At 38.4% G+C, this 17,526-nt stretch overlaps 2 protein-coding genes across 2 annotated transcripts in view; one reads left to right on the top strand and one right to left on the bottom strand.

Moving 5' to 3' along the window:
* Window positions 1–4,940, bottom strand: part of Invs (inversin) — a 104,632-nt gene extending 99,692 nt beyond the window's left edge. Inside the window, exons 1-2 of the mRNA XM_013023321.1 lie at window positions 4,866–4,940; window positions 1,672–1,801 (exon numbers count right to left, since the gene is read on the bottom strand). Coding sequence (XP_012878775.1) covers window positions 1,672–1,777 — 106 coding nt within the window. The 5' untranslated portion in view covers window positions 1,778–1,801; window positions 4,866–4,940. The remainder of the gene's footprint in view (window positions 1–1,671; window positions 1,802–4,865) is intronic.
* A 303-nt stretch (window positions 4,941–5,243) lies between these two features.
* Window positions 5,244–17,526, top strand: part of Erp44 (endoplasmic reticulum protein 44) — a 69,825-nt gene continuing 57,542 nt past the window's right edge. Inside the window, exon 1 of the mRNA XM_013023334.1 lies at window positions 5,244–5,468. Within this exon, the coding sequence (XP_012878788.1) occupies window positions 5,412–5,468 (57 nt within the window). The 5' untranslated portion in view covers window positions 5,244–5,411. The remainder of the gene's footprint in view (window positions 5,469–17,526) is intronic.

Consider the following 17,526-nt stretch of genomic DNA (forward strand, 5'->3'; position numbering starts at 1 on the left):
AGAAGAGTTTTCATAATAGACCTTGGAAGTAAGGTTGTATAGAGAAGAAAGTTAAACACAGAAAGAAACTGATGCTCAAAACTGGAGAATAGAATGGTAGTTTCAGTGAAGATGAGGAATTATTGCTTTTCCTTAGTGAGTGAGCTGGAAGTGAAAGCCTTTTAACTGAGGGATGGAATGGATGTTCACATGACTTCTGTGGAGGCTCTGAGAAATGTCAGTTCCACTGAGGAATTGTGAATGTAGCAGCTGAGGTGAAGTAAAGACATTGTCTCTGGAAAGGAAGAGAAATCTTCAGAGTATATGGCACATAGTTTTGAATCTAAGGATGAGAAGAGGTGTTGTAGTTTGTTTAGTAGAAAAGGTAAAGCAGAAGCAGAAGAAAAAGATGTTGAGAAAAGTACTGAGAAACAGAACTGCCTCTTGCCTCATTAGAGTTAGGTTATATAGACAGAAGCTCCGGGTGAAACTAGAAAAGTAAGGTGAAAACAAATGCTAACAAATGTGAAAGTTCAAGTAGGTTGGACTTCATTTTGCAGCCCAAGTTGTCAGTCATGATGTCACCAAACACTGGCATACATGAAGACTATAGATAATATATATTTTTATTTTATTTATTCTTGTTAGGGCTTGTGAATATGTTAGAATTATATTTTTTACAACTCAGAAAAATTCTTAGCCATCCTATCCTTTTATTGTTGTGCAAGTACTAGGACTTGAACTCAGGGAACTGTGCATATGCTTGATTTTTTTGTTTTGTTTTTGGTGGGGCCTGAACTCTGGGCTTGGGTACTGTCCTTCAGTTCTTCAGCTCGAGGCTAGTGCTCTACCACTTGAGCCACAGCGCCACTTCCAGCTTTTTCTGCTTATGTGGTCCCAGGGCCTCATGCATGCAAGGCAAGCACTCCATCACTGAGCCACCTTCCCAGCCCAATACTTGGCTTTTTACACTCAAGGCTGTCACTCAATTACTTGAGCCACACCTCCACTTATAGCTTTTTGCCCATTAATTGGAGGTAAGAGTTTTGGATTTGTCTGCATGGGTTGATTTTAATCCTCAGATCTCAGACCCTTCAGTAGCTAGGATTCTAGGCATGAGCTAGGGACACCTGGCAACCACTCTACTATTAAATATTACCTTCCCCCTATTTTATTCTCTCCTTCAGGACCCTCTACATTGGACTTCTGGATATCATATATACATATAAATGACAGTGAGAACGCTGAAACAATTTTAAATCATGAATTTATGTATAAGTAGTAGCACCTTGAGTGTACTCTATCTTAAATACTAAATCATTATCAGCTATCTTCATTCTAGATCCCTGGTACTATAAAGATGATTTAACACTCTCTTCTTAGGTGACATTAACCATACAACCTGTGGCACTACTTAATGCTAGGCAAGTAATTTGAGTCATACACCTAGACCAAATGAGTTCCCTATCTAGAGTCAGTGCCAAATACATAGAAATTTTGTAAGTACTTTCCACTCAATCCTAATGCATATTTTTAAGTCAGTACTTAAATTTCTTTCTTGTTCAAGTCCTAGAATACTAATATATTTCCATTAAAATAGGCAAGTACATTGCAAATCTAAACTAATATGAAACAACTTCCTTAGGACAAAGAGTTGCATTCATGGTTTCTAAATGTAAGGGGACTGCTTACCTACTATGAGCCTCTGAAGAGTACCTTTATCTCCATTAACTGCAGCGGCATGAACTTGTGATGCTAATGAGGAACCAGTAGAGAGCAGATTCTCTGGTCTGCTCATAGTCTGCTGAACAACTGGATCAACCTGAAATAATGATTCAGACAAAAAGATTATGGAGGAAACACTTATGATATCTTCTCATTAGTTCCAAATAAGTATGTGTAAACATTATTTACTAGAAATATTGGATCAGGATTAAGGAAAATCTACATCCATAGTCCTTGAATTTCTATAATGTGGGAAATTAGATGACCTTTGTAAATTTAACATTAGGCACAGGGTTCAAAAGTCACAGTGACTTCTAAGTTAATACTGGTAGGATAGGGGCTGGGAAGGTGGCTCAGTGGTAGAGCGCTTGCCTTGCATGCCGGAGGCCCTGGGTTCGATTCCTCAGCACCACATAAGCAAAAGAAAAAAGCCGGAAGTGGCGCTGTGGCTCAAGGGGTAGAGCGCTAGCCTTGAGCTGAAGAGCTGAGGGACAGCGCCCAGGCCCAGAGTTCAGGCCCCACGACCGGACCCAAAAAAAAAAAAAAATACTGGTAGGATAGCTGGGTGCCGGTGGCTCATGCCTGTAACCCTAGCTATTCAGGAGGCTGAGATCTGAGGATCACAGTTCAAAGCCAGCCTGGGCAGGAAAAGTCCGTGAGACTCTTATTTCCAATAAACCACTCAGAAAACCGGAAGTGGTGCTGTGGCTCAAGTGGTAGAGCGCTAGCCTTGAGCTGAAGAGCTCAGGGACAGCGTCCAGGCCCAGAGTTTAAGCCCCACGACTGACCCTCCCCCCCAAAAAAGGTAGGATACCATGGACTACTAGATATTAAAATTGATGCCTGGAATCAACTTATTGATCAACCCAGAAAAAGGTTTGATGTAAACTTAATTATCAAGTCAGTTAATTAGATTTAAACACTAAATTAAAAGGTACCTAGTTCTTCTTCTCATGCCTTTGTGTAAATAAAGGCAATATTTTTATTTGTTATCTTCTTGGCCATTCTCAGGAATTAATATGACTAGTTTGAGATATTACTTGGAACACTTTTTCTTTAGGATTAACCATACGACATTAAGAAAAAGGTTTTTTTTTTTTTCTGATGGTCTGTGTGTGTGTGTGTGTGTGTGTGTGTGTGTGTGTATGTGTGTGTGTGTCTGTGTGTGTGTATGTTTTAAACTTCTAGAAATGGATTGGGTACATAGAAAAATAGTGAATTACCTATCAATGAAAGTGTTTAAGCAGAGGTTGGGCTATGTCATCAATCAAGTATTCAAGCATCTGATGAGAAAAAGGGAAGGAGGTGCACTATTTATTAAAAATCCTTCCTCATTATGTCAAAAAATGAACTTTACAACTTTGGTAAGGTGTGGGGATGGGCGGGGAAGTGGGGAAGGGACGGAGATGTAGGGAACATAGTAAACTAGAATGTACATACTTATATGACAGGAACAGTTTTTAATACATTCCAGTTGATTGTTGCCATGAAGGTGGACAAATTCTCCTCTGATTTCATAGAAAAGCATGGTCATTCCAATCTCTTTGTTTTCTGGGGACCTGAGCATTTTTCTCCATAAACTCTGGGCCTACTGGCCTGAAATATTGATTCAAATTCTGTCAGAGAGAGAAAATATTTTGTAGAATTACGGTACAAGGTTAGCGCTTCATGTCTTCATTTTGCTGACAATTTGTGTGAACATGTTGCCAGAAGATGTAATGAGACATGTAATGAGACATGTCTCAGCATGTCTGTCCTGTCAGAGGAATCACTGTCATATTCTGGACTACATTTAAATCCCGTAGGAGAAGCTACAAACAAGATGAGGTGGAAACATAGTAGAATAATAATTATACTTGAGTTCTTGTTAATAAGTTGCAGTGTATTCTTCTCAAGACTTTCTCAGCTTCCTTGACTGTATAAAATAGAAAGGATGCCCTATGTTCATTCATTTAACAAGTTGTGCCAAGTATGTCTTAGGCATTGTTCTGAAGACCTGACATTTTAGATTCTGAGCTTTAGGTGCATCAGAACCATACTGAAATACTTTGAGAAAACATTAAAATTGGATTTTACTATGTATATTTTATATTTCACCTCATAAATTTTAGCATATAAACAGGTATATCGTTGGTGCTCAATAAATGTTCGTAGGTCATAGGCTGAGCCCTAAGTGCAAAGGATAAGCAGGATCAAAGTTTAACTTCTTAGAATAATGAGTTCATGCTCATGAGTCTGTTCTTTCTTAATTTCCTATTTTAACTTGGGCTCTGTCAGAAGGGTTGATGAGATGAATTGTATAGAGATAAGAACACTGTAGTAGGAATTTGATCTAAGTGAGAGTCTGCCACAAATTTTGTCAGGCTGGGAAAATTATTCCTCTAGGATTCTTTATAGTACAAGTCATATTTTAGCAGTGATTTTTTCCCCCACTAAATCATTTTTAAGAGATGACAATCTAAATTACTTTGTTAAAGAGCTATAAAATGTAAAGGTATCATCATGATTAAATAATTATAACACAAGCCAATGTAATAAATGTTCTAATAATCATAACTAGGTAAAGCTAGTGGTGCTGTAGTCACACACAAAGGAAATATAATTCCATCTACAACGAAAGCTTGGTAGGTTGTAACATGTCAGAGAAAATGACATTTGAGATGGCATTCCACAAAGAGAAGGGAGTAAAGGCACCTCAGGAAGCTGGAAAGCTGAAGCAAAGGAAGAGAGTAGTTAAGACCACAAAAGCAGAATGCTTAGGAGTGATTACTCGGCTAACTTGTCCCACACGTGGGCCTGGCTGGGTGTTTACAGAAAATGCTGGAGGGTTACCAGGGCCAGGTTAAATCCTTGACTGCTTGGCTAAGGAATTCCTCAATTAACTTAAAAACAATCGCTCTGGCATTGAACTTTCCAGTTTCGAATGTGTCTTCCCATCCTTCATCATATCTACTCTTCACAGGGAAGAGCCACTGGTCACTGAAGTCCCCAGTGGTGGCTCCCATTTTATAACGGAGGCTTTAGCACAGAAAGAAGAGGCAGCAGGCAAGGAGGCCGGTGATGGAGGCTCAGGCCAGGAGGGCCCAGGGTGGGCAGCAGCGGCCAGGACGGTGCCCACCGATCGTTCCGAGCCTCCCCGGCCAAGACCCATTCCTACTCACCCTCGCCTCCTCCAGGACAGAGGTCCCGGGGGCGGCTTCAGGAGGCACGACCCCCCACTCCGAGGGGGACCGCCCCTCCTGCCAGGTCCCCCAACAGGGTCGGACCTCGGGGCGCTGAAGTTAGCGAACCCTCAGCAGGCCACCCTGAGCATTCGGCCGCAACGCTACCTGGGAACTGTAGTTCGCATCTTGGGAAGCTCAGAAGTACGCGGCCCTCTGCCCTTTCAATCCCACAGGTCCCCGCGCGAAGAAGGCTCGGCGGGCCTGGGCCTATGGCCTACTGGGAAAGCGAGTTCTCATTGCCGAATGATTTGCTTGACGAGGGACGTTTAGAACTACATTTCCCGTCGTGCTCTGAGGTGGGCAGGACCCGGAAGTGAGGGCGTGCGAGGCCTCTCTGGAAGTTGTCCCGTGTGTTCGCCGCTGGAGCGCCGGGTCGAGAGGACGAGGTGCAGCCGCGGGCTCCCGGAGCCCAGCCCTTTTCTAGCCTAGCCTGGCCCTTCCCCGCCGCCGACTCCTGTCCCCGCCAAGAACCCCAGCGTTACCATGAATCCTGCAGTCTCCCTCTCCTTACCCGACCTCAGATGCTCCCTGCTGCTCCTGGTGAGTGAGTGAGGAATGACAGACCCTCGGACGGACTCACTGACCGCCCCCCGCCCTCGCCGGGAGCGGGGATGGCGCTGCCCGGGCTTCCCTACGTTCTCCTGCGGGGGCTAGGGGCGTGCCCTTCCCCCGCTGCCTTCACTTTTGCCATCTTGTCTTCTGCCTTCTTGGGCCCGGGGTCCTGGAGGCCCGAGAAACCTCGGTCGGGGGGTTGGGACCTGAAAGCCCGAGAATCAGCCCTGGGGAAGAAGGGACCGGAGGGAGGGTCACGGAGTGGGATCGCCCAGGACCCGGGATGTTCGCGCCTTGCCAGGGCGTGTAGCCTGAATTCGCGAGAACTGAGGAGAGACCAGGGCTGTCCTCCCACCCTCTGGGTGTGGGAAGGGCGTGAAGCGACAGGTGCTGGGGTCCTGTGAAGCTCACTCCGGGAGCCAGAAACGGTGCCCGGCCTTGGCGGAGCCCTCTGTTGTGGCCTCTTACGATTGGTTGGAAACCCGGAACTAGACACTGCTTTTGGTCTCTAATGGGAGGAATAAGGGTTTGGAAAGACAGAGGGTGTGATTATCTGAAATGCTCAATTCAAGTCCTGTTCCAGAGCTTGTTAACCATAGCTCCCCGCTGAAGCATATTTCTTCATCATTGCTCTTAAGAATGGCCAGCTCTTTTGCAGACATAGACACTTACTACTTCTTAACTACTTCTTAACCTGCTCCCCATCATTCCATCTTAGATAAGAATCTTTACTCAGCGCCTCCCCCCCCCCACCAAGAACATTTTGAGTGTGCAATCAAAGTGACCCAAGCTTCAGGTTGAATTGAGACAAAATGAAGACCTAATTCCATATGGCATAATGTGTGTTCAGTTGGGTTGTTACTATAAAACAATGTTTGAAAATTTTCTAATTTTTTAAAAAGGCTTTAACTAGAAAGCCAAATTTAAGATGAACAATGAGTAAAAGCAACTTTCTTTACGGTTTAAGAACCAAAATGAGTAAGTCATAGGAACCTAGCTGATTACAAGCACAACTGGGACTAGAAACAGGTTGCTTGACTGGCAATGCATTTCCCACCACATCATATTTAATGTTTTTGAAATATCTTTCTTTGCAGTTTGCAAGCCATATTTAAAAACTATAAACAACATTTGACCATTTTCAGAAAAAGCACTATTGAAAATACAAATGAAAACCAGGCTCCCGATGTCTGTAATCCTAGCTATGCAGAAGGCTGAGGTGTGAGGATTGTGGTTCAAAGCAAGGAAAGTTCATGAGACTATTATTCCAATGAAACACACACACACACAAGTCAAAATTCTTTTGAAAACTAAAATTTGTATATAAACATTATAATAGGTGATGGAGTGCCATACTAGCATTTCTTATATGTATACAACAATAATTTTTGTATAAAGGTAAATACTCTATACTTTATACTGAACTTTGTGTTTTTTCTTTTTGTAATTTCATTATATACTGTGATTTTCTTTTTCTTCTAGAATTGTCAGAATACTATTGTTACAGAATCACTCACCTTAAGAACACTAGCTACTAATTTTTTCCTTATTCATAAATGACTTGAATTTAAAATGGTCTGCTAGAATTTATTTTTAAATTGTTGAAAAGTATGAAGGGTAAAAAAATCTTAAGATACTAGAAAGAAAAGTTGAAACGTTGAATAGAAGAATTACATTGTATACTTTCCTCAAACGGTATTCTTTGATTGTATAACTAAGAAGGAAGAATCTGTTTTGAAATAACATGCTTTTTCTAGAAGCCTGTGGTATATATAAAGGAAGCATTTTTTTTAGATTTAGCCAAAACCAAGTTAAAAAATATTTGTGCATTTATCTTTCTAGCAAACCCAGAGAACTAGAAAACTACAAGATGTTTTAAAGAATACTTGTAAAGATTAATGAGCTGTAAAATAAAGCAGAAAGGATTTATTAAACCAGAACTGCAAGTCAAACTAGGTTGAATTTGAACACAATGTTAACTTAGTTCAAATGATCTTCTACTTAGCAAATATTTATAAAACTCTGGTCTAATCACTTACCTGACTGATAGTCTAGTTCTGATAGAACCTTCCTGCTCAGTATCCCACCTATTTTAGGAATGTATCTCTGTTTTCCCCAATGTACTCTTATTTTGTTTTATTTTCAATTTTTAAATGGTTATTATAAAGGTGATGTACAGAGGGGTTACATAAATCAGATAAAGATATTTTCTTTTTCTTTTTTTTTGGTCGGTCTTGAACTCTGGGCCTGGGCACTATCCCTGAGCTCTTCATCTCAAGGTTAGCGCTCTATCACTTGAGCCACAGCACCACTTTGGTTTTCTGGTAGTTAACTGGAGATAAGAGTCTCAAGGACTTTACTGCCAGGGCTGGCTTTGAACTGAGATCCTCAGATCTCAGCCTCATGAGTAGCTACATTATAGGCGTGAGCCACCGGGGATCTGCTGGCAGAGATATTATTTTTGGATCATGTCATCCCTTCCTTCACTCTCTTCCCCAGTGTACTCTTGCCCTACCTCTCCAGTTTGCCCTCAGGCTTCAAGTTTATGCTTTCCACTTAATAGAAAACCCGCTTTCCAACTTAGCTCAAGTCATCATTTTTCCCTTAAATGGCCTGCTCTAAACAGCTCTGTATTCTTTTGCTACAAGTCATTTTCTTCAGGTGCTCTGTACCTCAGCCTTTAAAGAATTAGACCTATTCGTTTTATGACTTTCATAAAGCTGAAACATAGGCAAGGAGGATATAGGCAGTCTTTTTTTTTTTTTTTTGTCGATGGTGGGCCTGAACTCTGGGCCTGGGCGCTGTCCCTCAGCTCTTCAGCTCAGGCTAGCGCTCTACCACTTGAGCCATAGCACCACTTCCAGCTTTTTCTGCTTATGTGGTGCTGAGGAATTGAACCCAGGGCCTCATGCATGCAAGGCAATCACTCTACCACTGAGCCACCTTCCCAGCCCCTGTAGGCAATCTTTCAATCACAAAAAATATTTTAAAACAGGAGCATACCTATAAAGCTTTTCTGGATGGGTAAACTCTGTGATATTTTCTCTCTGAGCATATATATATATATATATATATATACACACACATAAATACATACATATATATAAAACGTAATATTAATTGGTCCCTTTCTCCTTATCTTTGTGTCTGAAATAGATTTATTCAGGATTGAAAATAATTATTTTCTGCTTAACTATTTCTTACTATTTTTCTTTGGATATTGGCTGTGTACAGGAGTTTTGAAAAGTGAGGTAAGAGGAATAGGCTAAATTGGAATGAAGTTATCACATGTTTTATAAGTAACTTCTTCAATGATTCAGAGGGTTTTTTTCCCCCCTCCTTCCATTCCATTCGCTTCATTGAAGATGTAGTCTCATTATCTTGTGGTAATTATGCTTAGAGATCATAAGTTTATAGCTCTAATTCCCCTGTGCCTTGAACAGTTAAGATTTTTGCGGTTGTTGCTTTTGGTTTGTTCCATATGTATAGGGAGCCAGGAAAAGTTTGCTTGTACTTTTTAGGAAGCTAAATTAGAGAGCTAAGTTAACATCTCTTTGTAAGTATCTTAAATATAAGTTCAGTAAATTCAGAGATGTCAGTTTTAACCATTAATGTCCATAATAAAAACAGCTTCCAATCTTCAAAAGTATTTTTGGAAGCATATAATTTGATGCATAACTAGGTGACTTGTTGAACATTTTTTATATAACTTGCCCCATATCTGTGGCTTAAAATCATTAGGTACAGTTTTAATAAAATAACATGCAAGGATATACTCAGGAGTGCAACTTGAATGCCATGGATTCAATCCCCCAGTTCTGAAAATGAATGAATGAGTAAAATAAATATATATTAGAGAAAGGTCCCAGTCCTACCCCAGATCAGTTTTGTCTGAAATACAGGCGCTCCCCCCCCCCCGTGCCCGAATATCCTCATCACATCTAGAAAAGTTAATCAAATTTTCAAATTTATTAGTGAATGTTGGGATTTTCCTGATTTTTTTGTTTTTGACAGGGACTCTGATACATTACAGTTGGTTCTGGTTCATGTTCTCTCTCCTTTCTCTTCTCCTTCCACCTCTCTCTCTCCCCCTCCCCTCTACTCCTCTCCCCCTCTCCCTCTTTCTGCCTCTCCCCCTCCTTCTCTCCCTCTCCCCTTCTTCTCTCTCCCTCTCCCCTTCCCTCCCTCTCTCTCTCCCTCCCTCTTCCTCTTTCCCTCTCTCCCTCTCTTACTTTTTTGTTCCCTCCCTTTTTCTCCCCCCTTACTCTTTTATCCTCTCCCTCTCCCTCCCCCCTCTGCTGGGCATTGAATGCAGGGCCTCCTGAATGCCAAGCTTACCCTACAACTTTTTATAATCTACCAGTTTTATAAGGGACCAGTTTTTATAATCTATAGGTTTCCATCTCCTCTTTTTTTCCTCTTGTAATTTCTTTAGGAAATGTTCCTATAGAGTTTCCCATGATATGATGTTATGTTTCTGTGTTTTTTTTTTTGGTCTGTCTTGGGGCTTGAACTCAGGGCCTGGGTACTGTCCCTGAGCTCTTGCTCAAAACTAGCATTCCACTTTGATCCACAGCTCTGCTTCTGGTTTTCTGGTGGTTAATTGGAGATAACAGTCTCATGAACTTTCCTGCTGGCTTTGAACCATGATCCTCAGAGCTCAGCCTTTTAAGTAGCTAGAATAAGCTGTGAGCCACCAGCCCCTGGCAGTTTCTGTGTTCTTTATGTTCATTATAAATTTGTAATCCAGTTTGTATGGTTTTTAGCCAGTAGCTTAATAAGCTTTGATAGATTCTTTTGTTTATTTATGTTTTTTAAGTTTGTCTTTATTTTATAATCATGGAAATTTTACTGCCATCAAAGTCAAGTATATAAAGCAAACTCTAATTGGATAATTCTGATCTATTTGGCCCTTTTCTTTATCTCTCTACTAATAAAACACTTTGAATTTTCATGACCCTTTTTAAACTTTGAATGTATGCAGGTTGTTTATATATATTTGTTTTTTTCCTTTCCTTTGAGTAAAATGTAGATATTATTCACATTTTTTAACTTAAAATTTTATCTAGAGTTGGGAATAGAGACATTCCATATCTTTAAAAAGCAGCTTATGCTCCATTGTGTAGATATGCCAGCGCACTGTTTCCATTCTTTTGCTGTTACAAATAGTTCTTCAAATAGGCTTATGCAGATGTAGTTTTGATAGTGTACTTTGAGATGGATTCCTGTAAATGAAGTTAGCAGGGCAAAAGTTAAATGCACAGTGTATATTATGAAATTAATCTATACAAGGGTTGCCATTTTGTGGTCTTGCTAACATTGTAACAGTTTTCCTATAGTCATAGGAATTTGTGAGGTTAAAGTATTTGTTACTTGGAAGTGGTACTGTGGCTCAAGTGGTAGAGCGCTAGCCTTGAGCTAAAGAGCTCAGGGACAGCGCCCAGGCCCAGAGTTCAAACCCCATGACCGACAAAAAAAACAACAAAAAACAAAGTATTTGTTACTGTGAAGTAGGAGAAATGAGAAGTAGTATCTCTGTGTTTTAATTTGCTTCTTTTTAACTTGCTTTTTTAAAGGTTAGTGGTATCTTTTTAAGTGAAATGTCTTCAATTTTATATGGTGCACATACAGAAACACACAAGGGAGATAGAGTATACACAGATACTATGACACTATGATTTCAAAATAGCTTTCTAGTAACTCAACCCTTAGATGTACTGTTTAAGTTCATATTTCCAGGTTTTTAGAGTTAAAATATGTGTAAAAGCCAGGTGTCAGTGACTCATGCCTGTAATCCTAACTATTCAGGAGGCTGAGATCTAAGGATTGCTATTAGGGAGTAGAGGGAGTCCATGAGACAGACTCATCTCCAGTTAATCACTGAAAAGCTAGAAGTGGTGGAGCTGCTGTGGCTTAAAGTGGTATAGTACTAGACGAGCAAAAAAGCACAGGGACAGCACCCAGGCCCCAGGATTGGCAAAGATGTAGATAGATAGATAGATAGATAGATAGATAGATAGATAGATAGATAGATAGATAGATAGAATAGATAATGTTCACTGCCAATCTCCACATATATGTTCAGGATACTTCTTGAATTATATATCTTGGGATGTGTGGTATATCTTTTTTTTTCCAGTCCTGGGGCTTGAACTCAGGGCCTGGGCACTGTTCCTGAGCTTCTTTTGCTCAAGGCTAGCGCTCTGTGACTTAAGCCACAGGACCACTTCTGGCTTTTTCTGTTTATGTGGTACTGAGGAATGGAACTCAGGGTTTCATGCATGCTAGGCAAGCACTTTACCACTAAGCTACATTCCCAACCCAGTATACCTTTTATTTAGGATTTCTGATACATGAAACCAAATTGCCCTGCTGAAAAATTTCCTAATGTTTATTCCTACCAACAGCATGAATATGCTTACTGCCTCATTCTATGATTGACAGCAGATATTTAAGAGTCTGTGCGAATTTAGTAGATCAAAATACCTGATTTTCTTACAACCAAAGTTGAATATCTTTTCCTAACTATTGAACATGTGTATTTCTGTTGTATTTAACTTGGATTACTTACCCTCTTTTCAAAATCTTGGTTACTTTTACATCATTCAGTAATTCAGAATAAATGTATTTAAAAGATGTAACGAACAATGCAAAATATCAATCTACTGTTTGTTCAGGAGGTAGCACTGTTCAAAGGATAGATGTCAGGGTAGCTAAGTCCAAAGTCTTCCTTTTGCTTAATACTATATTGTATAACTTGTCTAACTAAAATTTTAGTTTCTAGGGTGAACACATCTGGATTTGATGATTCAGTAATTCTTTGTATACTCTATCTTACTTTGAAAAAGGATATTCTTATTATAGACAGTATCTGGTTTGATACTTCCTTTAAAAAATGTAACTTTTAAAAACATTGTATGAGGATGCTATTTACCGTTTTTCATGTAAGTTATGTGTGTGTGTTTGAGTAGATGTTTAATAGTAGTGTTTTTGTTTTTGTCTTTGTGGTGTGTGTGTGTGTGTGTGTGTGTGTGTGTTTGTTGGTTTTAAATAATGTAAGGTTGATTTGGTCAGTCCTGGTGTAGAGAGAGAGACCATTTGTTCATGGAAATAATAGAAAAGATACTGAATGCATGCTTACACTTGTCCCCTTACCACTTGGTAGTGATTCTTAGCTTGACTACTTACCCCAGAAAATAAGTTAAACTTCCTGATCTTCCAATTTCTTACTTGCCAGGTAGACATAAAGACCACTCCTGCAAATTTCTATCTGGAGAACAAGTGAGACTTTATGAAAGCATCTATGGTGCATGGTTAGGAAACTTTTCTGGTTTCTGCCATAAAGTAGGTGCTTGGATCATGTTGCTGGGATGAATGTAGCAGCAAATGAATGAATGAAGCAGCAAATGAATGAGTGAATGATTAAATATGTTTTATTTTTATTCATTCATTCATTTATTTATTTTACTTTCAAGTACTCTATACAGTTGTGTTAAAATTGTATGTGAGTTCACATGACTGGCTTCTCAAGCTTGGCCTTCTGTTCCTAGTCATGCTAACAAAAGCGGCTTCAAATGGGATGTTAAGTGAATAAATTATCTAGCTTCCTCCATTTTATAAATAATTCATATTGAACTTAAAATTCATTGTATAATTATAAAAATAGTTTTTTGTTTGTTTGGTTTGCCAGTCCTGGGGCTTGAACTCAGGGCCTGGGCATTGTCTCTGTACTTCTTTTGCACTCTACTACTTGAACCACAGCACCACTTCCAGCTTTTACTGAGGAATCGAACTCAGGGCTTCATGCATGCTAGGCAAGCATTCTACCACTAAGCCACATTCCCAGCCTGGTAGTTGGATTTTGTTGGGGAATTCAGAGACCTGGGTTTTTGAACCCTGTTCTATTAATTTGAACAAATTGCTTATTTGGGTCTTAATTGACTTAACAAATATTTTTATTTTTACCATATCCAGACATTACAAAGATCTGAATTTCTAGTTTATCAAATAGGGAATAACATGGTTCTTACTTGAGGTTTAGAGTTGCTTTGATTATGTAAGTAGATAACACTGACTTGAAGAGATATGTATGTTTGAAAAGTATAAATTTAAGTTACTGTTGTTGCAACATTTTGTGCATGCTTCAAATACATGTTTGTAACTTGGATTTTTTTTCTCCCCAGAAGGTTAGGTATGTGATATACATCTGTTTCAGAGGAGTTGATGTGTTATGGAAATTATTTGGGACTCTGGAGTTCTAGTATAGCTGATAATACTAGAAGGTAGAGTTACTTTGAAACTGGAAGACCTGCTTAATTTCTGGCCTCACTCTTTTTAGCTTATGATATTTGGCAATTTTCCTTTTCTTTTTGAGCCTTGATTTTTATAACAAAATTGGGGATAATTATTATACAAAACCACACTGTAGGATTCAGACATACTGTATATAAAATGCATTCTACTTGGCATAGAAGAAATACTTGTTTTGAAAGGTCATAGGTAGAGAAGGGAAGCTTGTCAAACAAATGTAGTAATTGTGAAATGGAGAAAGTACCTTGGAGGAGACTAGTGCTTATGTTGATCATCCTTCAGGATTATATGGTCTTTCAACCTTCTGGAATAATTAAATGGATGAGGTTCTTATTTTAAAGTTTTGATTCTAAATAGTACTGATTTCTTAAAGTGGTTATCAACTTGTCTCTTTCCCCTGACGACTTAATGAAAGAGACTTACCAAAATAGTGAAAAATGTAATTATGATTGATAGGAATGTAAGTCTAACATGATAGTTTTTAATACAAAAGCAAATAAATTCCTGTAAGTAGTATAAATGTAGGTGGGGAAATAAGCTTAATGTTTTCCTGTTTTGAACAATATCATTTAGCCTCACATAGCAAAACATCATTTATATTACTTCAAACATTCAAAATCATTCAGCAAATATATTTATTGTACTTGACTAAGTGTATGGGAAATGATGATGAGTCTTTAGAAATACATAATCTTTCTTTATTTGAATTTAGTTAAGAGATTGTTACTACAGGCTTGGCCATTGAAAAGATAAACCCACCTCCTATTTGTGTAAATATGGATGATTTTCAAATTGCTGATTTACAATCTGTTTTCTCCTCTAAATTTAATGTACGTACACTATAGTTACCCCTTCAATATGCATCTAGGAGAGTGTAAAGTTACACAGAGCTTATATAATTTTTACTTACTTTTTTAGTAAGTTTTTTTAAGCTAATTTTATAGATTTGATGAAAACCAGGATAATACTGATTAAGAGATAAGTATGTTTGAAAAGTATAAATGTAAGTTTATGTTAGTTTAAGACATTTGTACATGCTTGGAATATATGTTTGTAATGGCCTATAATTACATGTCTGTAATCCCACCTGTAGGAGAATGAGGCAGGAGTATCTTTTTTACTGACAACTATTAAAGAATATTTTTCTTTGTGTTATGGTTCAGAAATTGTACTTGGTAATGCTTTTGTGTGTATAAGTTAGAAATGACATGTCACATAAGAGATGGCTAATTTCAACTGTTGGCTGGTAGAGCTTCACTTGTTTGTTTTTTCTGTGAAAACTTATAAGTTTGTGAACTGAAAATTGGAGGATTCATTGTTTGCTTGACTGGAGGCTATCAAACATGTTTTGCCTTTTTTCCTTTTAACTGTGACTCAAAGTTGCAGTGGCTTTCTAATTGAAAATGGGTAGATCCTTTGGTAAGTGCTCCACTCATTACCTGTATAGCATTTTATAGTATCATCAAGCCCATTCCTTTTGATACGCCATTCTCTGTGGTGGTTTGTTTTGGAGATTTCCCCTCATACATATAGAATGTTCTTGTTCTTTTATAATTGTCTAGTCACATACATCTCATAATGTGTGCATTTCAGTTAATACGCATTTAAGTTGTTTCTAATTATTGGCAGTAGCATTAAATACCCCACATACATGCTTTTTGCTGTTGTTGGTGTTTTCTTTCTTCACATGTTTCTAGGAGCTTTGAAGGGTATTGACAAAAAAGCAAAGAGCACTTCAGAAAGTTAAGGGAACAATTTACAGTGGTAGTGTAACATTTGTTAGCATCTGTAAATGAAGTAACCTACAGCAACATTTATAAAGCAGAAATTATGGGAGATAAAGTCCCAAGAATAATGAGTATGTAATATATTGTCAATATGTAATATATTGAATATGTAATATATTTGCTTTTCTTAATTTAGCGACAGATTCAAGTAAAACTAATATGTATGATCTAAACAACCTTTATTAATGTGTTAGATCTGAAATAATGATCTCAGTATATACTGGATAGGCATTTGGCAAAGTTCAACAACATCCTTGACAGAATAAAACATCTGCCTCAGCTGAAATGCCATAGTCATGTTTATTAGAGGAAACTCTAGAAGCCTTCTTACTAAATTTAGCCAAGGAAATTAGCACTATTAGCTCAAATTGCCTTGATGATTAAACAATATATTTCTAACTGGGCCAATGTTTATTCTTCTTTCTTTATCGCTTATGGCAGCTAAGAAAATAGGGACAAAAGTGAGGAAGGGAGATAGATTCCTAAATTCCAATTTCCTGATTTGTTTTTGGCCAAGCTGCTTAGAAAGTGAAATTACTAGATGGTGGTGATGAAGATCATGAGTTAATGACCTATCTTGGAGAGCTTTGAGATTGTCGTTAGGGGGATTTTATACAAAATTAGTCAAAAGCAAATCTGTTTTATAATGCTTATGTAAATAGTATGTAGCATGTGGAACAGCATGGGAGAATTCTTTTTTTTTGTTTTTTTGGTGGTATACTGTTTTTCAAATTCAGGGTCTAGTGCTTGCCAGGCATGTGCTCTACCACTTGAACTTCCTGGTCTCCTGGTACCGCCCCCCTCCTCCTCTTTTCTTCTTCTTCTTTTCTTTTTGCTTTTAGTTAACTTTTCAGATAGTTTGCCTCAGACTGAGATCCTCCTACCTACAACTCCTGTGTAGCTGGGATGACAGGTGTATACATTATACCCAGTTTGGTTTGTTGAGGTGGGGGAGGAGTCTCTTTATTCTCTTTTCAGATTGTCTTAAAACTACAATCCTTCCAGTCTCCTCCTATCAAGTAGCTGGGATTACGTGTGTGCACCGACATGTCTAATTCATTAAAGATTCTTTTAATTATTATGATAAATACTGCCTCCCAATAATGCCACAGGTGGTGACTCAGCTTTTGACACATAGCCTTTACAGGACATTTGAGATCCAAATCACAATTTTCTTTTAAGGGAACTTTGTTTCACCAGTTACCCTTAATAGGAAATACAGTGTGGCTCAAAAAAGATGAATCAGAATTTTCCATTGGCTTATATTTGCAAGTATTTCTTGCGAATGTTAATTAGAAGGACTAGTGTTAGATACTGATTGGAACATAATAACAAAGACATCAATCATCTCATCACTCCCACTTCCCTCAACCCACAGGTACCAGGATTTGTGTACAAAAGGGTGAATATAATTTTCATCTTGATTTTTCTCCGAGTCTTCTTAGTTCTGCCATTGCTACAAGTTTGCGTTCTAGCAGAGCAGAATGTGGAGCTCTCCCCCAGATCTGAAAACCTTTTAATAACAATTGCATCTTTTTTAAAGTTCAGAAAAGTACATTGTCTCTTCCAGTTAAATTAGTTCATCTCACTTTAGATATAATGAAGAACAAAACTACAGACCAATTTTAGAAGTCAAGATCAGTTTTAATGGAAATCCATTCTTGATCAAAAAGACTGCCAGAAAGTATAATTTCAACTACTTAAAAAATTGTTCATGCTTGCTTTTACTGGTTGAATATATGGTTAGGAATTATACTACTTAACTTGAATTTTGTTTCTCAAGTATATCTTAAACTCTCAGTAAAGCTTACTGCCCTCATAACCACATAAGAACAGATGGACTCATATGTGACAATTCTTTTTCTTTTCTTTCTTTCTTTTTTTTTTTTTGGTAGGTTGTGGGGCTTGAATCTGGGCCTGGGCACTGTCCCTCAACTCTTCAGCTCAAA

This window comes from Dipodomys ordii, unplaced genomic scaffold (genome assembly GCF_000151885.1).
Source record: "Dipodomys ordii isolate 6190 unplaced genomic scaffold, Dord_2.0 Scaffold67, whole genome shotgun sequence".
NCBI classification, from domain to species: Eukaryota; Metazoa; Chordata; class Mammalia; order Rodentia; family Heteromyidae; genus Dipodomys; species Dipodomys ordii.